This window comes from Ipomoea triloba, chromosome 1 (assembly GCF_003576645.1).
Source record: "Ipomoea triloba cultivar NCNSP0323 chromosome 1, ASM357664v1".
Taxonomy (NCBI): Eukaryota; Viridiplantae; Streptophyta; class Magnoliopsida; order Solanales; family Convolvulaceae; genus Ipomoea; species Ipomoea triloba.
Genome location: NC_044916.1, coordinates 31,656,133 through 31,678,214, shown reverse-complemented (window position 1 = coordinate 31,678,214; position 22,082 = coordinate 31,656,133). Strand labels below are relative to the sequence as shown.

The 22,082-nt window shown below is 36.3% G+C and overlaps 4 protein-coding genes and 1 pseudogene across 5 annotated transcripts in view; 1 reads left to right on the top strand and 4 right to left on the bottom strand.

The window, feature by feature from the left end:
* The window catches only part of LOC116018926, a 3,558-nt gene extending 2,047 nt beyond the window's left edge, over positions 1-1,511 (bottom strand). The window contains exons 1-4 of the mRNA XM_031258977.1: positions 1,363-1,511; positions 990-1,146; positions 235-305; positions 56-142 (exon numbers count right to left, since the gene is read on the bottom strand). Of these exons, the coding sequence (XP_031114837.1) occupies positions 56-142; positions 235-305; positions 990-1,092 (261 nt within the window). The 5' untranslated portion in view covers positions 1,093-1,146; positions 1,363-1,511. The remainder of the gene's footprint in view (positions 1-55; positions 143-234; positions 306-989; positions 1,147-1,362) is intronic.
* Positions 1,512-2,863: 1,352 nt separating this feature from the next.
* On the bottom strand, positions 2,864-6,148 carry LOC116019409 (protein CMSS1). 2 transcript variants are annotated; one of them, XM_031259595.1, is made up of 6 exons: positions 5,789-6,148; positions 4,519-4,714; positions 4,362-4,434; positions 3,929-3,978; positions 3,606-3,719; positions 2,864-3,167 (listed from the first exon to the last, which is right to left on the bottom strand). In XM_031259595.1, the coding sequence occupies exons 1-6, from the start codon at positions 6,066-6,068 to the stop codon at positions 3,044-3,046; spliced, it is 837 nt and encodes a 278-aa protein (XP_031115455.1). In that variant the 5' UTR covers positions 6,069-6,148; the 3' UTR covers positions 2,864-3,043. The 2 variants fall into 2 exon arrangements, with proteins under 2 accessions (XP_031115455.1, XP_031115463.1); XM_031259603.1 differs by lacking the exon at positions 2,864-3,167 and adding an exon at positions 3,183-3,311.
* A 2,046-nt stretch (positions 6,149-8,194) lies between these two features.
* On the top strand, positions 8,195-11,465 carry LOC115999265 (ras-related protein RABA5d-like). Its single transcript, XM_031239123.1, has 2 exons — positions 8,195-8,692; positions 10,959-11,465. The coding sequence occupies exons 1-2, from the start codon at positions 8,359-8,361 to the stop codon at positions 11,273-11,275; spliced, it is 651 nt and encodes a 216-aa protein (XP_031094983.1). The 5' UTR covers positions 8,195-8,358; the 3' UTR covers positions 11,276-11,465.
* A 292-nt stretch (positions 11,466-11,757) lies between these two features.
* On the bottom strand, positions 11,758-14,588 carry LOC116019612 (annotated as a pseudogene).
* Positions 14,589-15,996: 1,408 nt separating this feature from the next.
* LOC116028293 (crooked neck-like protein 1) lies at positions 15,997-19,867 on the bottom strand. Its single transcript, XM_031269951.1, has 7 exons — positions 19,570-19,867; positions 18,153-19,358; positions 17,991-18,056; positions 17,689-17,833; positions 17,350-17,568; positions 16,617-16,821; positions 15,997-16,526 (listed from the first exon to the last, which is right to left on the bottom strand). The coding sequence occupies exons 2-7, from the start codon at positions 19,307-19,309 to the stop codon at positions 16,216-16,218; spliced, it is 2,103 nt and encodes a 700-aa protein (XP_031125811.1). The 5' UTR covers positions 19,310-19,358; positions 19,570-19,867; the 3' UTR covers positions 15,997-16,215.
* Between the last annotated feature and the right edge of the window lie 2,215 nt (positions 19,868-22,082).

Genomic DNA, 22,082 nt, shown 5'->3' with positions numbered 1-22,082 from the left:
GGGGGGGGGGGGGGGGGGGGGGGGGGGGGGGGGGGCTTAGGAACGAGTAACCAACCTCTTCTAACTCTTTTTGATCCCTCTCTTTCTGTTTCTTCATCATAACTCGAGCCACACTGAGTGGTAGTCTCTGCTTCTTTGGCGGCTGCATCAACCCAACGCAACAAATGAATAACAAAATGAAAAGACACATTTACTTTTACACCAAACACCAATGCTCTAGAAAAAAGGGACCACCTTTCCCCCAAGAGAAACCACTTTTTTGTTTTCCAAGTCCTTCCTCTCCTTCCAAGTCATATGTGCAGACCCTGAAATAATTAAATTTAGCAATTAGAACGTGTATGAAGGCTATTTACACTTTACAGGGAGTAACAGGAAAGCAAATATCCTAAAATCATATTCATGGATTAGGTCATGAAGGCAAACAAAGTGCCTAAATCATATCTAATCAAATATTTCAGTCTTTACAGGGAAAAGCTGATATATCTTCTCCATAGATGAAAAGATAAGTCAGAAGGGCATTATCAACAATACAACATGCAAATCATTTGTTGCAGTGCTCTATCTTTACCACCAACCTGCATCAAGCTAGAGCTCACCCAATACTCATTGCTCCATTCAAATTCGCAAAACTCAAATCCAACAACCTGACTATCTATCTCCCCATTAGCAGGGGAAGACTTATACCCTAAAAATTATATATTAGATGTATTAAATTGCCTCAATGCCAAGACAGATTATTATTATTACGAAAATAGAAAAATAAAAAGATGAGAAGATTGTTTAGCCAAAATAGAGAAACAATCATGACCACACCACAGGGTTACAAATGATGTTCAGATTCAGAGACAATTAAAATATGAAAACTAATTAGTTCTCAAGCACAAAAGCATAGATCCTAAAAATTCAAAGTAAAATAAAACAGACTATAAGTACTAAGTAGCATGCTTGATACAATTTTCAAAAACAAAATATTAATCATAGGAATTTACCTAAGAATTCAAGATCTTTCAAGATAGACTTGAAGTCCAGCTTTTGGCCTTCGTCCTTTGAATTCATACTGGAATGCTCAGCTTTCTTTCTCTGCTGCTTCATATTTTTGGGTGTTGAATAGATGCCAATATAGAAGATACTACGGTCGGCTATTGCCTAAATGCAGCAAATCAAGAAGATTATCGGTGTTACTAGTTTCAACGGCGGAATTGAAAGAACAATAACATTAATATTAGTGAGCTAAGGGGTTTGGTTTTGGATGGCCGAGGAAAAGAACACAGGCTGCGAAACTTTACATATAAAATTCAGAATCTCAAAAAACAGCAAACGAGAAAAGTAACTAAAGGATGAGAACTGAAGAATAGTACATACCTGTGACCTGCGTCGCTGGGATCCCGGGCTGCGTCTCGCTGAGTCGCTGAGTCGCTGCCACGCTGAGACTGGGAGTTGCTGCGTCGCTGGGAGAGTGGGAGAAGGGTGAAGGGCGCAGAACTGCAGAAGACGTAATACTGGAATAGGGAAATAGAATTAGGGATTTAGGGCTGCCTGCCCCACCTAGCCCACGGGTTAAGTGGGAGCAGGCTAAAAAGCCCACTAAAATATTGTCCTTAAAAATTAGAGCTCCGTCCACTTTTTTAATAGGGCGGGACGGACTAACTCGACAGGCTAAGTTTGTTTTGACGGTTCTATACGAAGTATATATTATTTTTTTAAGTTAGGAGGAGCATTTATCGCCAATATGTGAGAACGTTTATTAATTTTTATTTTATACAATAATTTATAAATCACAAAGAATATGGAGTATTTCATTTTGGGAGTATGTTACTAACACAATCTTCTTGTATAACAAAATTATAAATAAAAAAAAAAACAAATAAACCCCTAGTATACTTGCACAAATTTATTTTATGCAAAAAATATTTTTAAAAAAATTAAAACAAATAAGCCCCTAGTAGAAGGAACAGTGCGAATCAACCTTTAACTATAACAGCGGGTAAAAGACAGTAATAGGACGAAAACTAAAGCAATGGACAAAAAAATGACCATTTAAAAATTGAAACAAAAATGTTAAAAACTCATTTCTCACTTGCGTTGCGTTTTTCTTTTTTTTTTTTTTGTCTTTTTTTAATTTGGTCTTCAGCGACCAGTGGGGAAGAGCCCGCGACCAAACTAATCGCTGGCTTGTCTATTTGTCCATTTAGTTTAAATAATAATTAGGCAAATAGTAGGCCTACTTGTCTATTTGTCACCATTCAGTGAGTGAAAAAGAGATAGAATATGATATAAGAATTCAAAAAAAAAAAATCAATTAAATCTCAAAAGACATTTCATGTCAAAATAAGTCATTTTTCTTTTGACTAAAATGATTTTTTGTTGTTGTTGACTTCATTTCCATTAATAGTCAACACACAACGAAAAAAAATGTAAAAATAACTTCCAAAAATTGACAAAGATGTCTCCATATTATGGGCAGACATGTCACTAGTCAAGTTGACCAAACTGTTGATTTTTTTTTTTTTGAAATTATTGATTTATTAACCACAATATTTCAAATTCGACCCTATGTAAGGATACCATATTGACTTTCTTAATTTGAACTGGTTAACTACAAACTCGTAGACTTTCTTGATTTTAACTAGTTAAGTGTAGAGAATCCATGTTAATTTACGTTGCAAACTTTTCTATAAATCAAAAGTTGCTACTAAATCTGATACCATCTTTCATCTGTTTTACAATTACAATTGAACAACCGAAATGTTAATCAATGTGCAAATTTATTGACATAGTATAATTAGAGGTGTCAAAGTGAGCTGAAACATGCAGGCTAACCCACGCTCACCCTGCGATGGGGTAGGTTAGGGCCTAGGAAAGATGGCCTGCGAATATGCAATATAATTATATCAAACTTCAGTTGATATGAATCTGGTGAAGTATCAAAACCATTTCAATCCATAAAATATACTCTGGATTAAATTAAACAAAAGAGGAATAGAGAAAATGTCCAAAAGGTTACAATTTTACAATGTGAGTTCTTGATGTAAAGAGCCTATAGTTAGTCATTAAAAACCTTTCTGGCATCAGATATCTGTGGTAATTGGCCATGGAGGCATATTCGCAGTGCACCCTCCAGTACTCGCTCATGAAAATAGCTCTTGTACATATCCCAGAACTCATCTCTGTCAAATAATATAGATGCTAGTTATTAACCATATATCATTTCCACAATACACATAAAGAGGAATTTAAAAATAAAAAATAAAAAAATGCAGAGGATATACATGACATCCCCCCATCCACCACCCAAATCCCAGAACTCATCTCTACCAAATAAATGAATAATATGGATGCTAGTTGTTAACCATATATCATTTCCACAATATACGAGAAGAGAAAAATGGCAGAGGATATACATAGCTTTCCCCCACCCCCCACCCAACTCTCTCTTCTCTTTCTTGGTTGATCCATTGTCTCTGCCCTCTACTTGTGCACACTTTTTATGCCATCCTCACACAGTGCCTCATGAAAACTACTTACAGCTTAAACCTTCTGCAATTGAGCCACTAAAACCTAAAAGGGATTGATAAAAGTTCTAAGAACAGTGAACTTAGTCGAACCTGACTTGAGGAAGTGTCAACAGCGAATAGCCCTTGACATCTGTTTGAATATCAAGCACAAGGACAGCTAGTCGAGACAGGCCCAATGCTTCCACATCAATCAACTTCTTAATCCTGTAAGTAGTTGAGAAGGATCAGAAATGAAGCAATAAAGGACAAGGAGATAGGAAGATAATAGTTTTTGTGGAAAATTTGTTTCCTCTCTTGGATCCAACAAGTTCTATTACTCCATAATCCATATTCAGATTTCCCTTGGTAACAGACAATTTTTTATGCAGTTTTTCCCAAAGGGTCCAAGCTAGGCAAGATATAGCACCGCATACCTGCTTGGGGTTCCACTAGCAATATTAACTCGATTCTTTAGAAAGGACACCTGCCAATGTACATTAATAGAGAGTGAAGAGTTTAATGTGAAACTTTGTAAGGTGGTAAAGTAGAAGAATGTATAATCATATAGCAATAATAAATGTTAAGAATTAAGATAATGAATCAGTCAAGCTTATCTTTGCTATCTCTAACTCTCTAAGTATATATTATCAACACAAATACAAAATCATAACTCAAGGAGGAAAGAAATCTTTTTTTCTGTATCTACAAATACTAAGGCCACCAATAGTTAATTAGTTACTCGGCGTGTGGATCTTCTTCATATAAATTTTCCACATAGATGCATGTTTTTCTAGAAATATAGTGCCTGCTTATGAAGTAAGCATATTTCTGGTATAGCTGAGAGTTGCAATATAATACACCAAATACCTGCTCCTCAATCTTCATGTGCTTAGAAAAAAGCTTTGCAGGAGGGCAATCTCTAGTGAAAGGTCGCAATTCCCTATAAAAGCACAATGGATTCTTGAGTAATTCTTCAACTAGTAATTAAACAGCTAGTTTTATATCAAATAAATTTGTCATCAACCTGAGAAGTTCCAATGATCGTAGAGCAGATGAGCTAATTACAAGAAGCGAGGGGTGGCCTGGTTCAATTTTCCCAGCTTCAAGTTGATTTTTACAGAGAAGATCCTTCCATGATGATCCAAAAGCAACCTTCATATGCTCTCCCAGAGTTCTAGGATTTTTAGTTTGATCCGAGCTGAGCTCAACCATGCAAGTATCTGCATGACAAAACAATAGCATAAAAATTGCCACCCTAAACTTCATCATTAGTTGTTCCTGTAAACATGAAAAATGTGAATCACCAACTTTAGCATTGCTTAAATGTTAATCCACCACAATAGCTGGAGCCTGGATAGCAAAATATGACCTCTTCCTATGTTCCTTTTCTGGAATCTTTTTATGTCCTTTCTTGAGAGGAATTAGTCCACATGTTTATGACTATAGGTTATGGGGGTTCGTCAAACCCCTCAAAACAAAACTTTCATATTCAAACAATTTCTTCTCAGACTTGTTCACAAAGTATCGTCCAGTGAGGCAACTGGGAAAGTTTCCATGCTGTTAAATAGAAGGATGGGGAACCCAAAAACTTCCCCAAATAAAATCCAACGTCTTTTTTTAGGCTTCCAAGGAAATTAATGCCATCACTCCCCATTTCCCTATTGCATGTACATGAAATAAAACTTGACAACTCGACCATGACAGACAATTACTTATTGCTAAGTTTTATAACTTTTATTCACATCACTTAATTTTTATTTTGTAACCTATTATCATAATCAGACACATATTGGATACCTGATTTTTTCATCTATTTTTCAAAAGGAGAGTCGGAGATATGTTTCCCATTCTCCATCTCTATTAATGACTAACCTTTAATCCTTGATGCACTAATCCCTAATTCCAATCTAGTTGTTGATAGTTACATTAAAAAAAATCTATATGTAGAGGTTATCTAACAGCCAACGTCAAATTTTGATAGCATCTCTGCAAGTGGATTCTACCTGATATACTATACTGAATTGAAGCTGCAGCTGACTAATTACTAATTCAAACATAGATTCTCCAGATTTTTTTTTTTAATTCTAGTTCAAATTCAATTTCAAATCAAGGATTAAATCTGTATTTTCTTCCATATTATTGGGAATACCAAGTAAACGCCGCAAAGCAGCTTGAAAACCTATACGTCCCGATAAAGTTTTAACATTAAAAACAAACAAATTATCCGTTAAACACTAAAGAAACTACTCCCGGTAAAGTGGATCATATAGATTATAGAGAGAGATAGGGGCGACCTTTGAATGATTCCAGCTCGAGAGAAGAAAGCTGAACACGGTTGGCAGATTGAAACTGGTGAATGAAGAAGTTGAGCTGCTCCGACGCTGTTGTGCCACAAACGACGCCGTTTCCGAGGTTGCTCCCGCCATTTTTGGTTTTGCCTTTGCTATCCTTGGTCTTCTCCTTCTCCTTGTTCTTCAATTTCTTAGGCCGCACGGACAATTCTTTCTTTTTCTTTTGCTTTTTACCAGTCTCTGAGAGCAGCTTCTTCTTCTCCTTGCCGCTGCCCATGGCCATGAGCGATCAATTCAGTGTCTCCGCCGCTGTTAGAGCCTCAGAATTCTCAAGTCGGGTGGTGGCTCGCGGCTGCTCTGCTCTGCTAGGTCTGTCTCGGTTCGAACTTCAAAAATCAAAATAATGGATTTAAAACAATCGTCCCTCTACTTTACTGTAATTAAAACTTCATCCCTTTACAATTTCCAATATATGTTTGTTTACCTTCTATTTAGGCATAATTACAAAAATGGTTAATTGCACTTTTAAGAGCAATTAATTGTCAAATTAGCCCATTAATTACGTAAACAATCCGATGCCATCTCTAATTATGTTTAGCAATATAAAAAATGATCTAAAAAATCTCATATGACAAGTGATGTAAAACGATTACCATTGTTCTTAAGTTGACGTATAACTCTTAATCTCATTTTTTACCTCGTTTACTATAACGTTACAAATTTTAAAATAAACTAACAATTATCTTTTAAATCAAACTTGTGTATAATTATGTGAATTGACTTGCAAGCTTGCTATAACAAAATAAGAAAATAAAAAATTTACATTACCTTCCACATCATATTAAAATTAGTTAACTTGCTGGGATTGAGATAACCTTATATCATATGATGAAAATATTGGGTAAATCCACAAAAATCCCCCAGCCACTAGGTGTTAGACTTGGCATTGAGCCCTTTACCGGCCTCCACCAACAATCTCCCAGCGGGTGCTAGACTTGGCATTTACCAGCTTCCACCCAATACATAATATTCATATTCATCTTATACACCATGTAGTTTTACTACAGCACAACTAAAACATCATTATAATTCAACTATAGTTTCATTTAACAATATACACTAAATATGTGAGACTTGTTATTCAAATCCATTTTGTATACAACATGGTTGCAATAGGCGCTAGGCGCTAGTCGGGCGATAGACTAGCGCCTAGCGCCTAAGCGGTCTAGGCGGTATCTAGACGGTTCTAGGCGGCGACCTATAAAAACAAAAAATTAACTCATGTGTGTGGGTGTATGTCCTATATTATATTATATATATTATATATATATCTCTTACTTCTCTTACTTATATAAATAAATAAATTTAAATATATATAAATATAATAATAAAATTAACAATGCCGACTCGCTCGAGTTAACTCGGCTAACTCTGTCGAGTTGGAGGAGTTAACTCGGCCAAATTCGGCCTAGGCGGCCGCCAACTCGGCCTAGTCGGCCGAGTTAGGCGCTAGACGGCCTCCTAGGCGGACGCCTAAGAAGCAATTCGCCACGGTCTAGGAGCGCCTAGCGCCTAGGCGGGTGCCTAGGCGGCCTAGACGGGGATTTTTGCAACAGTGATATACAATGTAGTTTCATTACGGCACAGCTAAAGTATAATTATTATTTAATTACAGTTTCATTTAACAATATAATTCAATATGTGAGATATATTATTCAGTTTAATTTTATATACACCGTAAATTTATTATAACACCATTAAAGTATCATTACAATTAAAGTAAAGTTCAATTTGACAATATACATTTAATATGCAATACATGTTCTTCCGACCCACATCGTAATTTCATTGCAACATTAAAGAAAATGAATGCGTCGCAAAACGTAATAACTGCAATTTCTTTCCATTAAAAGAAATGATGATGTTTTGAACCATGATTTATTGTATAATGATTGGTATTTATAAATCGCTTAAAGAAGAAGAATAAGAAGAAGAAACAACAATTTCAAACATAGCCAAAATACATGCATGAATTTCATAACCAATAACACCAAAATAAAATACATCACTCTTGATAACACCATTTACAAAGTAAACACAACTATTGAAAAAAATTGTGTCAGGTCGTCTCACGAATCTTTATTCGTAAAATAGGTCGGATCAAAATAAAATATAATACTTATACTAGTAAATGCAATACTAAATCATAAATAAAGTATTACGTAGTATATTTTATATTGGTCCGACTCGCCGCATAAATAAAGATCCATGATATGATCTCACACCTTTGAATTTATAACATTAAATTTCATTCTAAATTGTACATTTTAAAATTCAAAGTACAAAAGTAAATCAACCATATATATAATATAATTGTATATAGACATCAATACATAATGGCCATTTTAAGCGTTACGTCCTTTTTTCTGTCTCTCTCTGCCAGCTCCTCCCACTAATATCTTTCTTTCGGACAGCAATCCAACATCCCGCCTCCACCGTTCACCGCCATTTTTGTTTCTCCTTTTCTCTATCTAGATCTCCATTTCTCTCTCTCTCTATCTCTCCGAGCTTAAATGGGTTCTTCCGACGAGGAGGGGGAGGAGTACCTCTTCAAGATAGTGATCATCGGGGACTCTGCGGTGGGGAAGTCCAACCTGCTTTCCCGCTACGCCAGGAACGAGTTCAACCTGCACTCCAAGGCCACCATCGGGGTTGAGTTTCAGACTCAGACCCTCGAGATCGACGGAAAGGAGGTGAAGGCTCAGATTTGGGACACCGCCGGCCAGGAGCGCTTCCGAGCTGTTACATCGGCTTACTACCGCGGCGCGTTTGGCGCTCTCGTCGTCTACGACATCAGCCGCCGCTCCACCTTCGATAGCATTCCGCGTTGGCTTGACGAACTTAAGAGTAAGTCTCGCTTGCTATTTCTGTTTATTCTTTCATCCCAATTCTCTGTGATCGCCTGCGCACATTTCTAGTTCTAGCTTTTGGACTTAGCCATTACACAGTATAGTAGATTGTGGTAATCATTTTCTTCTTTATTTCGTTGGAGTTGAGGATAAATTGGTTTGATATTTCGGTATAGTATATAGAAACGCGGGTAGATGTTATATTTGACTTGAAATCCGATGATGAATGGCAATGAAGATGAAGAACATGAAGTAAAGGAATATAATTAAACATTTAAACTTATGTTTTGAATTCCTTAGTGGGTTATATATAGCTGTAAGTTGTTTGCTGGAGTTGATGGAGAGCCTCTCATTTCCAAGATTTGAATTGAAGAAGATAGTGAGCATTTGGTTGGAATATCTGAATTGGAATGGGAATCAAATACTCTATATTGTGGACCATAGTTCAAATTACAAGGTGAACCACTTATAAATGCTCATTTTTACTATACTAAAAGTTCATTTTCAGTACATTAAAAATGAATATTCGGTATACTAAAAAATGAGCATTTATGTCAGTGATCCACCTTACAATGTAGACCATGGTCCACTGTATCATGATTGAAAGGATTTAGCAACTTTTAAGATGTCCAAGACTACGGCAAATATTTGATTTGGTGTAAGTGTGTAACTTGTTAATCTGGTTCGATATTCTGAATCTTTAATTTATTAAAGTGGATGCAGAATCCAGTATTGCCAAACTCAGTATGTTAAGAACATATTGAACAGAAACGGAAGAGTAATACTAGCAGGTATAAGCAGTATTTATGTGCTTTGCATCAAGACACTACCATAAAAGGGAAAAAGGAAATATCTTTGCTAGTGTAGTCAATGCATCCCTGGTGCTTAGGTGAGTTTTTTGCACCCAACAAAATAGGGTATAGAAAAAATTAAAGGTCCATGTTGATTTCTGTTATGCTTATGCATGGACAGCATATATTAATCCTCTAGATTTTGATTCTTTTTTTATTTATTTTAATTTCATTAAATATTGAACACCACCTAGGAGACCAAGTGTAACTTATAAAGAAGATTATAAACCTCTTGCAAACTTAGTTCAGTGATGAACTTCTACAAACTTACACCATCAAAGTTTACAAGAAATAGTATGTCCGTGTGTGCAAATTGGAAAAGCAGCAGGTTTATTAATTATTACTGAAATCATTCTAAATATTTTATGGAGAACATAAATTCTCACAATTTCATGGTCTATGGACCACTGAAAAATTTATTTTTAGTAGACTGAAGGTTCATTTTTAGTGTACTACATGTTTAGTTTTTAAGGTTCGTTTTTAGTGTACCGTATGTTCATTTTTGGTATATTATTATAAAATAAACTTTTAGTTCATTAAAAATGAACATTTATATATGGTCCTTCTAACAATGTGGACTATGGTGCACGATATTATTTGCCTTATTGCATCACCATAAACATTAATTTAGATATAAATTAAAGCAGCAACCTATTCTTTTTGAGATTTGACATGAGAGACAGGAGTGGTAGGTGTTATTGAGAGATGTTTAAAAGTCGGATAAATTGTAACTAAAAAAAAGGCTTTCCTGTAAGGGTCATATTTAGTGTGATTTAATTAACATATATTGGACAAATCAAAGGAAAATTGGAACTCGGCGAAAGCTAGAAGGGGAGAGGGCAGGGGTGGGAGGCTGGTAAATTTTACATAACTTAGGGGTGAAATTCTATAATGATAAAATATACATGGGAGTTATGGTAAATGAATAGCAAAATACCACATAATATTCACGTTGTGATTCTTGAGACATAATACTTAATGCATAGTTTTTTTAATATGTAATTTCTTATTTCAAAGTTAAACTTGAAACTTTCAAATTTTAAGGCTGCGAATGGGAAAACAGTTGGAATAGTCCATTGCCTTAATTGCAAAAATTTCACTTGGAGGGAAATAGTGTAGTTACAGTAGTCCAATTATTTCAATCTTACCCCCACCAATCTAACCGCCCTAATTTCACCTCAAGTTGGAAAAACTAGTGTACAAGCATAATTAACAACTAATAACTGATCAATTACTTGCTAGTAAACAGGGTTCAAAGTGTAGTTTGGTGGTAAGTTACACCTCTTTTCCATTTCCATTTTGTTAATTATTATTCAGGAAACTTGTGAATTGATAAATATATATATGAGACGAATAACATGTGTGATCGCTTTAGAAGTTTGACCTCAAAAGCATAATATAATCTTGATGCAGCTCATTCTGATACTACGGTTACAAGGATGCTTGTGGGCAATAAATGTGATTTGGAGAACATAAGGGAGGTGAGCGTTGAAGAGGGGAAAAGCGTTGCGGAAGCAGAGGGGCTGTTCTTTATGGAGACATCGGCGCTGGATTCCACAAACGTAAAACAGGCATTTGAGGTTGTTATCCGAGAGATATATAGTAACGTTAGCAGGAAGGTTTTGAACTCAGATTCTTATAAAGCAGAATTATCTGTCAACAGAGTCAGCATTGTGAATGATGGCAATGATGGAGTGAAACAAAACAAAGGTTATTGTTGTTCTAGGTAACTGGATTTCTTTCAAGTATAAGTAGTTGGCTGAGTCAAGACAAGGGGTTGTTTATTTGCTTCTTTTATTTGTTATTTGTGAGGGATTTTAAAGTTACCAGCAAAATGGTATTCATATCTTGTAAGCGAACATATTATGAATGAATTACAATTGAATCAAAGTGAAAAATGATAAATGGCATTCTTTTTCATTGGATTCCTGTATTATATCACTGAACAATGTTAACTAGTGAAATTGCAATACAATTTATAGTGGCTGCCAGTATTCCTTTAAAAAAAAAGAGGTACTATTATTTGTACCAACAAGTTGAACTTATTTTGGGTCGATAAGGAAACCACTCTCCTGATTTCACTCACGTCGGCTACCACATGGTAGAGAGTTGAGCTCATTTCTATCACATGAACATGTCCTTGTTGCCTGGATCTAACATGAACACTGTTAACCTGTGTCACACCATTATAAGTATATCTTATAGTCCACAATTGTATCTAACAAATTAACATTCATAAAATAAACCAAAATTGGAACAAATAAAAGTCATAACATCATATTGACAATAAAGCATAAACTTCTTGCTTTTATACAAAACAAAATTTTCCAGAATCAACAAAGTCTCTTGCACTAAAAACCAAATTTTCATGATACCTTTACAAAACCAGCCAAATTCTAAAAATAATTACAAGCTAGCCATTCTCAACAGATATCTTTCGCTTTTTCCAAACTAAACTGCCCCAACTCTAAACATGATTATAAGTTCAGAAGCTAGTCATCATCAGTAGATATCTTTTGCTTCTTCCATTTATATGCAGCTTCCAAAATTTTAAGATTTGTGGTCTGTGTCTCTTCGTGGAATAGGTAATCTATGTATTCCTCGTACCGTGCTGGAACATCATCGGTTTCTATTTGCCGCCTCTTTTTGAGTTTTTTAGGTAGTTTGGCACGGACCAATCCAACATCACCAAAGCTGCTTTCCATGTTTAGCCATTCTTCTAAAAGCATCGTCCTCTCCTCTTTTAATTCAGGTGCTGAAGTTCTAAAGTAAACTAGTGCCCTTTCAAAGATCCCTGATACATGAAAGAAGAAGAAAAAATGTTGGTTAATGATTTAGCTTAGGTGTGAAAAAAATGCTTGTGTAAAAGAAGAGCAAGTTCAGATTCTGACCTCTAGCCCGTTGTAAACATTCTTTTTTTCTGTTCAGGACTGACTTCTTGCTGGTCTGGGCCTGAGCAATCCCCTTCAACAGCTGAAGCTTCAAACTTTGCATAACTTATCCATACTTTCAAGTGTTTTGTGTGGCTCAAAAGCCGCTCATACAATACTCTAGTCCTTTCATATTCACCTTCTGATATCTCGAAGTCAATATATGCCTATCACAGATTGAAGAATAGAACAAAATATAAATATACATATTTAATCACAATCAGACACATGCAAGTAAAATGAGATTAAGCATAGAACTGCTAGGCCCTTACTAGCAACCCAAAGAATTCATGTGAGAACAATATAGAAAAATTAGCTCAAATACCTTCCATAGTAATTCTGGCATGTCCAATGCAGGTTGGTCAATTGCAAGCTCAAAAATAGCCCGGGCTCGCTCTGTTTCATCCAAAGACTTCTCCAACTCGGCAAATTTAGTCCATGCATAGCAGTTTTCTGGAGACCATTCTAGGTATTTCTCATAAAGTTTCCGGCAACGATCTATGTTACCTAGGTGCAATTCTATTTCAATGTACTTTTTGAATATCTGTAGGTTGCAAGAACACTAGTCAATATATCATTATCATTAAATGAATGAAAAGCAAGAGAAAACACAGGCAACCCAAGAGATGAGTTAAGGGTACTATTAATAGATAGATACCTTGTCTTTAGGAGCCATTCCAATTGCTCGTCCAAGGATCAATCTGGCATCTCTCAGCCTTAATTGACGTATTTCAAACTCAGCAGCTAATAACCAAATCTTGGCAAATGAAAATTTCTGATGAGGGATCAAATTCAGACATTCCCTGGCAATAGTAAAATACAAAATTTATTATATATCCCAACCACATGTTTCTTTCTTGAAAGAAAATATTTTTGATGAATGATTCGGATGCTTTACTGGAAACAACTTTTGAAAAACAATACACACTACATTAATAGACATCTTACCTGTAGACTTCTCTGGTGCCTTCAATGTCTTCTGCATCAAGCTCCATATACAAAGCATAATTAATCCTGAACATACACAAATTTAACCAATCAATAACATCTAATAAAATTTCAATAATGACATTAAAAGGCATTAAAAGAGATCACTATGCTTACCACAAGTAAATATATCTTTGCCAATACCGTTTTTTCTTCAACAGGAGGTATATTAGCAATGGCGGTCTCATAGACCTCTCTAATCCTCTCCTTGATTCCCTCACTTTCCTCCAAACGTATATAATCGACAGAGGCATCATAATTATGTGGATTCTTCCTAACCTCATCCTTATATTCAATCCTCCTCTTCTCAATAAGAGCATCCTCAACCTTATTACCATATTGCTGCATCAATGCACTGACTTTAGGATAGTGATGAACAAACCTTTTAGATATTTCTCTAGCTCGATTAACCTCGTTATATCTCAGCTCGAATTTGATATAAGAGAGCCATCTCGATTGATCAGGCTGCCAGGCCATCCATCTCTCGAATACCTGCCTAGCGCCCACAGCATTCCCCAACATCTCTTCCATGTGAATGTACTTATACCAAAGCTGATCAACCCTAGGCAAGAGGGTAACGGCTCGGTCCCATATATTCCGAGCATGGTTTATGAACTTATTCTTCATCTCCACCTCTGCATAATTGAGCCAAATCGTTGGCTCGCGATAGAAAATCTCCAGCGCCCGCTCCCAAACAGAGCGGGCGCGGTTGAAGTCCTTCTGAGACTCCTCCCACCTAGCATACTTCACCCATACACCCTTGTTCCACCGCGCACGGCGGATTTGATCCTCGAACTCCTTGCGCTTCTGGAGGCGGTAGTCGGCAAGTTCACCGGAATCAGTAATTTTATGCTTCGGCAGCTGGATTTCTTCCACGTGTCTCTCCCTCGACTCGCGGAGAATTTGCTCCGCCGTGATTTGAATCGGAGCAGGAGTCTTATTCTTTACTCGGGTAGGCCTAGGCAGATTGACCTCCGTTTGTTTGCGGGTGAGGTACCCTAAGTTTGGATGTGATTCCTTGTCTTTCGCCATATGATACGCACTATGAAAGTTCGTATCCTTCCCTTGCATGCAAGACGGGTATGAGGGTGCGCTTGGTTAGCGTATGGGAATCTGAATTCTTGGTTGTTATAATGTATTTTGAGAAAAGTATTCTGCATGTATGTTTTGTAGTAGGATGGAATGAGAATGCCTATTAACAATTGAAGAGGAGGAAGGGATGAAACTTTATTTTATTAGGAGTAAATTGCCATTTTGGTGCACTGACTATAGGGTACTATTAATTCTAGTCCACGACTTTCAAAAGTGTTAATTGCATATCATGACTTTTCAATTTGTATCAATTTTGAACTAAGGTGGAAATTACATTTTTGCCCATTGTATTAAGCCAAATCGGTGAGATTAAGAGAATCCGGCGACATTTGGCCGGAAATTTCACCGGAGTGTTCAAAATTGATACAAATTGAAAAGTCATGGTATGCAATTAACACTTTTGAAAGTCGTGGACTATAATTAATAGGACCCCTATAGTCAGTAGACCAAAATGACAATTTGCTCTTTTATTAGGAAATAGGTTTTACAATTAAGGGGTAATCAAAACAAATAGCAGTGTTCTAAAATTCTATTAATCAAACAATAACAATGACTTTTATACACATTCATGGTAGCTAAACTTATCGACCAAACACACCCTGAGTTACTCCTATTATGTTTAGGAATAAGGTTCAAATTAGACACTAACTTAACCTGAAAGTGCAATTAAAAAATTCATATTCAATATATCATGCTTATGTGTGTGTATTATGAACATGTAAATTTTGTGCATTATGAATATGAATTTTATACCTTATAAAATCAAATTTTGTGTATTAACGATTGTTTACTTGTTGGAAACGGCAAATTTGCTATGGACTTGGGGTGGGTCCACCTTCACAAATTTAAAACTCTATGTTCACAATTTTATAACTCTGTTAATGATTTTAGAACTCTATATTCACAATTTTATATCTCAATATACAAAATTACATTACTCACAGTATTCACAATTTTGTTATATAGATTCAAAAATTGTGTTACACTATTGAATATCGAGTTATGAAATTGTGACCATAGAGTTTTGTAATTGTGATTTGTGAATATGGAGTTTAAAAACTGTGAACATAGTTTTAAAATTTTGAACATAGAGTACTAAAATTGTAAACATGGACATGCGTCCATGGCGGCATAACAACAGGTTCCTTGGTCCATTTGGTTTGGGCCTTTGTTATCTCATCAACGGTTAGGCCAATTCTTCATCAAGGCTTGGTAGACTTGGACTTCATTTTCACTGGGCTTTTTATGTGTTTGTAGGATTCATGATGACGTTTATTCAAGATGCAATTATTCACTTTGTGTCTTAGGTTTGTGCCATTGGGCCGATAACCTCTTTCGAGGTAATGTTTCTCCTTTGTATATGTCCTAGGGTATACACTGGTGATACCTGTACATATTGGTTTTGATGGAATAAAAATTTACATTTACCCAAACAAATAAAATAAAATAAAGCATAAAATTCTTGCTTTTATACAAAACAAAATTTTCCAGAATCAACAAAGTCTTTTGCACTAAAAAAGAGAACTTTCATGATCCCTTTACCAAACCAGCCAAATTCTACAAATGATTACAAGTTCAGAAGCTAGTCATTCTCAACAGATATCTTTCAATTTTATCAAACTAAACTGCCCCAACTCTAAAAATGATTGTAAGTTCAGAAGCTAGTCATCATCAGTAGATATCTTTTGCTTCTTCCATTTATATGCAGCTTCCAAAATTTTAAGATTTGTGGTCTGTGTCTCTTCAGGGAATAGGTAATCTATGTATTCCTCATACCCTGCTGGACCATCCTCGGTTTCTATTTGCCGCCTCTTTTTGAGTTTTTTAGGTAGTTTGGCACGGACCAATCCAACATCACCAACATCACCAAAGCTGCTTTCCATGTTTAGCCATTCTTCTATAAGCATCGCCCTCTCCTCTTTTAATTCAGGTGCTGAAGTTCTAAAGTAAACTAGTGCCCTTTCAAAGACCCCTGGTACACGAAAGAAGAAGAAAAAAAGTTGGTTAATGATTTAACTTAGGTGTGAAAAAATGTAAAACAAGAGCAAGTTCAGATTCTGACCTCTAGCCCGTTGTAAACATTCTTTTTTCTGTTCAGGACTGACTTCTTGCTGGTCTGGGTCTGAGGAATCCCCTTCAACAGCTGAAGCTTCAAACTTTGCATAACTTATCCATACTTTCAAGTGTTTTGTGCGGCTCAAAAGCCGCTCATACAATGCTCTAGTCCTTTCATATTCACCTTCTGATATCTCGAAGTCAATATATGCCTATCACAGATTGAAGAATAGAACAAAATATAAATACACATTTAATCACAATCAGTCACAAGATACATATAGTCCCAAAACGAAGAAAGAACTTTGCAATTACAGTAAGCACATCCCCAGTTCCAAATGTTTTAATGTCCTTGGACCTAAAATCACACATTAATCATTACATAATAATATGCATTAAAATAAGTAAAAACTCAAGAGGATTGAAATGCACTTGTTCATAATCAATTTTCCCTTGCATGTTTATATGGAATCTAAACCAGAAATTGATCATATTCACCTTATGATATCTCGAAGTCAATATATGCCTATCACAGATTGAAGAATATATGCCTATCATAATCAATTTTCCTTGCATATTTATATGGAACCTAAACCACAGACTGATTTGATTCACTTAGAAAAGTAATCACCCCAAAAGACACATGCAAGTAATATGAGATTAAGCATAGAACTTCTAGGCCCTTACTAGCAACCCCAGGAATTCATGTGAGAACAATATAGAAAAATTAGCTCAAATACCTTCCATAGTAATTCTGGCATGTCCAATGCAGGTTGGTCAATTGCCAGCTCAAAAATAGCCCGGGCTCGCTCTGTTTCATCCAAAGACTTCTCCAACTCGGCAAATTTAGTCCATGCATAGCAGTTTTCTGGAGACCATTCTAGGTATTTCTCATAAAGTTTTCGGCAACGATCTATGTTACCTAGGTGCAATTCTATTTCAATGTACTTTTTGAATATCTGTAGGTTGCAAGAACACTAGTCAATCGATCATTATCATTAAATGAAGAAAAGAAAGAGAAACACAGGCAATCCAAGAGATGAGTTCAGGGTACTATTAATGGATAGAATTATAGATACCTTGTCTTTAGGAGCCATTCCAATTGCCCGTCCAAGGATCGATCTAGCAGCTTTCAGCCTTAACTGACGTATTTCAAACTGGGCAGCTAATAACCAAATCTTAGCAAACGAAAATTTCTGATGAGGGATCAAATTCAGACATTCCCTGGCAATAGTAAAATACAAAATTTATTGTATATCCTAAAGACATGTTTCTTTCTTGAAAGCTTATATATTAGATGAATGATTCTGAGGCTTTACTGTACTTGGAAAAAACCTTAGAAAAACAATGCACACTACATTAATAGAGTAAAGCATCTTACGTGTAGACTTCTCTCGTGCGTTCCATGTCTTGTGAATCAAGTTCCTCATATAAAGCATAATTAATCCTAAGCATACAAAAATTTAACCAATCAGTAACAAGTAATAAAATTTCAACAATGGCATTAAAAGAAATAATATTACTATGAGACCACTATGCTTACCACAAGTAAATATATCTCTGCCAATACCGTTTCTCTTCAGCAGGAGGTATATTAGCAATTGCTCTCTCATAAACCTCTCTAATCCTCTCCTTGATTCCCACACTTTCCTCCAACCTTATATAATCAAACCACGCATCATAGTTATGTGGATTCTTCCTAACCTCATCCTCGTATTGAAACCTCCTTTTCCCAACAATGGCATCCTCAATGCCATCCTTATCACCATACTGCTTCTCAAAAGCCACATATTTCTTATATAAATCCTCGGCTCGACCTTTTGGTATATGATCGAGTGCAAATTTGTATATGCACCGAGCCCTCTCTGCCTCCTTGCACATCTCTTCAAACTCAGCAAAGGACACAAACAACTGCTCGGCCTCCTCATCATCAGCCAACTTATCTACTGCCCTCTCATAACAACTCCTAGCCCTGGAAACCTCCCCATTTTTCATCTCAAACTTAGCATACCTAATCCATGCACTCACTTTAGGATGGCAGCGAACGAATCTTTCGAATATTTCTCTAGCCCTATCAACTTCATTATACCTCAGCTCAAACTTAATATAAGAGAGCCAACCCTGTTGGTCAGGCTGCCAATCCATCCATCTCTCAAAAACCTGCCTAGCACCCGCAACATTCCCCAGCATCTCTTCCATGTGAATGTACTTATACCAAAGCTGATCAACCCTAGGCAAGAGGGTAACAGCTCGGTCCCACACATTCCGAGCATGGTTTATGAACTTATTCTTCATCTCCACCTCTGCATAATTGAGCCAAATTGTTGGCTCACGATAGAAAATCTCCAGCGCCCGCTCCCAAACAGAGCGGGCGCGGTTGAAGTCCTTCTGGGACTCCTCCCACCTAGCATACTTCACCCATACACCCTTGTTCCACCGCACACGGCGGATTTGGTCTTCAAACTCCTTGCGCTTCTGGAGACGGTAGTCAGCAAGTTCACTGGAATCAGTAATTTTCTGCTTGGGCGGCCGGATTTCTGCCTCCTGTCTCTCCCTCGACTCACGGAGAATCTGCTCCGCAGTGATTTGAATCGGAGCAGGTGTCTTGTTCTTTACCCGGGTAGGCCTTGGCAGCTTGACCTCCGTTTCTTTGCGGGTGAGGTACCCTAAATTTGGATCTGATTCCTTGTCTTTCACCATAGCTGCTGATTATAATAGAGGTGGAGTTCGGGAATAGTTTTGCAAGAACCTGACAGAGGATTATCTAAATCTGAGAGGGTTTCTATTAGGCAAGATTAAAAACAATATTTTGGCAAAAACTGATGGACTAATTTCACATTCAAAACAATATTATTCTATTAGACACACTCACTCACTGCTCACTGCTCACATTCATATAAATAAAATTAGGGCAAAAACAAGACTAGAGAAATTAGGGCAAAAAATAATTAGCCACCAACCTGAGATTGTGAGACACTGAGACTGAGATTAGGAACCAACAAGGACTCCTGCTGTCTTGCTGACCGGTCACCGGTGTGGCGGCGTTCCGTGTTTGGTGGCGACCGGCGAGGTGCGACCAGCGATAATGCGAGGACAGAGGCACAGACAGGGATAGAGCTAGCGACAGTGCCACAGAGGACTCTGAGTCCTGAGAGGAGACGAGAGGGGCAGTAGCTGATACTCCGGCAGCGAGAGCCGAGAGGCGGAAAGGCTGAGAGCGAAGAAAGAGGCGAGCAACAGAGGAGCTGTCTTCGGTCAAAATATGAAATAATAGAAATCAAAAAAAATTATATATATATAAGGCCGAAAACTAGGTAACATAGTCATGTTTGATTTAGGAATTATGATTATGCTATAATGATTTTTTACTTTTAATGTTTTTAACATATTTTTGTATATATTTTCAAAAAAAAAACATATTTTTGTATAGTACTAAAAAAAAAACATATTTTTGTATATTTTAATAAATTTTAAAATTAAATAAAATAAATGAGACAAAGGTAACATATAATAGAACAAGCAATTCGTCTCCACTGAAGTCACTGCATGCCTCTAGCACAAAGTGCTTGACATAATAGAACATGATTTAAAAATACATAACTAAGATAAAATAAACTATATATTAAGATGATAGAAGTCAACAAATTAATAGTTTATAAGGTCATTTTGAATTTATAAAAAATAAAATAAAAAGTAGTTACTCCATCTAAGTTAATAATAGCTCATACCAATGGAGTTTGTGATGGGCTATTATCATTGCAAAAGAAATAGCTCATTACGTAAAATTATATTTCCTGTAATAAAAATCAAACTAAATAAATAAATTTATTATACGACATGACATTTCATTTCCAATGTATTCCATAAACCAATCGTTACATTTTATTCTTTTAAATTTTATCTTTTGTTTATTAATAACAAGTTTGTACTCTTTTGAATTAAACACTCCATAGTGAATATATGTTTATAGATTACTTTTTTTGCAAGATATAAATCTCACATTCCGCTATTCCTGATTTTGGAGACTAGTAAACGATATAAACTGTGAGATGTGCCTTAATTAGTCTATCGGTCCTAATTTATTATTTTAAATTGGTTAAACAGTTGAATTGTATTCCGATGAAAAAATGTTTAGTAAGCAAATCATAATATTTATAAATTATTCGGATTTTCTCTCAAAAAAAAAATATCAAGGTTTATTAAATTTGACTTTATTATTATGGAATATAATTAACTCAAACTTGAGTTTAAATAACTCAAATAATAAATCATACCCAAATTAACTTTGCAAAAAAAAAAATGCAAAATAAGGATTTTTGAAAATTTTCAATAGGAGCTTACGAAATCCATATATAACTTTTTTTTTTTTTTTTTAATAAAACACACACGAATCCTATAAACTCAAAAGGTCATTACAAAGAGGCTGAGAAATAAACGAGGGGTCGGCATCAAACTAAAACCGAGCACCTAGCACAATACTAGCATCTCTAGCTAAAAGATGAGTCACCTGATTAACAGAGCGCTTAATAAAACGAATACAAACATTTGAAAATTGATATAAACAAGCACTAATATCCTGAATAAGCAAACCAGAAGGAGTAATATTTTCTTTGGAGAAATGATCAAACAGCTCCTTTGCGTCCGTTTCTACCATAACATTGTCATAATGCTGCCCTTTTAGCCAACTCAACGCTTCACGTACCACCAATGCCTTCGCGTCCTGAGCCATGCATGCCCCTGCCTTACTCACCGCCCTAGCTGCCACATACCTCCCTTCATAGTCACGAACAACCCAACCCCACCGTGTTCTTCCCCAACCGCACAGAGGTATAAACATTTAGCTTCAACAGACCACGAATCGGCGCCATCCAGTGCACAACGCCCTCGCCACCACCCACATGTCGACTACCCCGCACCCCTTTCCAATCCCAGAGATAAGCAAGTGATGATCTAACAACATATCTAGGATCCTGCCACACCCCAACCCAGACTTTCTTATTTCATGCCCTTCAGAGCCCTCAACAAACCATAATGAAATGAAATAATTCCCCAGTAGTAAACTGGCGAACACGATTGTTAATCCACGACCACAACCCTCCTTCCTCCAGGCCCCACCTCCACCCATACTCAGCCCAAAGTTGCACCGCATACAAACACCTCAAAAAGACATGTTCAACATACTCCTTCCCATCCTCACACAGAGCACACGTCGTATCATCCAGCACTCTCTTTGAAAATAAAACTACTATTTGGAAGAAAGTTGACACATAAACCAAAAAAAAAAAACATTTCGCCTTAAGTGAGATAGGCAAATCGCACACAACAATCCACCCATAATCCTCACTCCCCACACCTCTCACCTAGATATTAAGTAACTAAAAGCACAATTTCAAGTTTACAGTGTACATACAACTTATGGACCAAAATTGTTATGAGTTTTTTTTTTTTTTTTTTTTTTTTTTTTTTTTTTTTT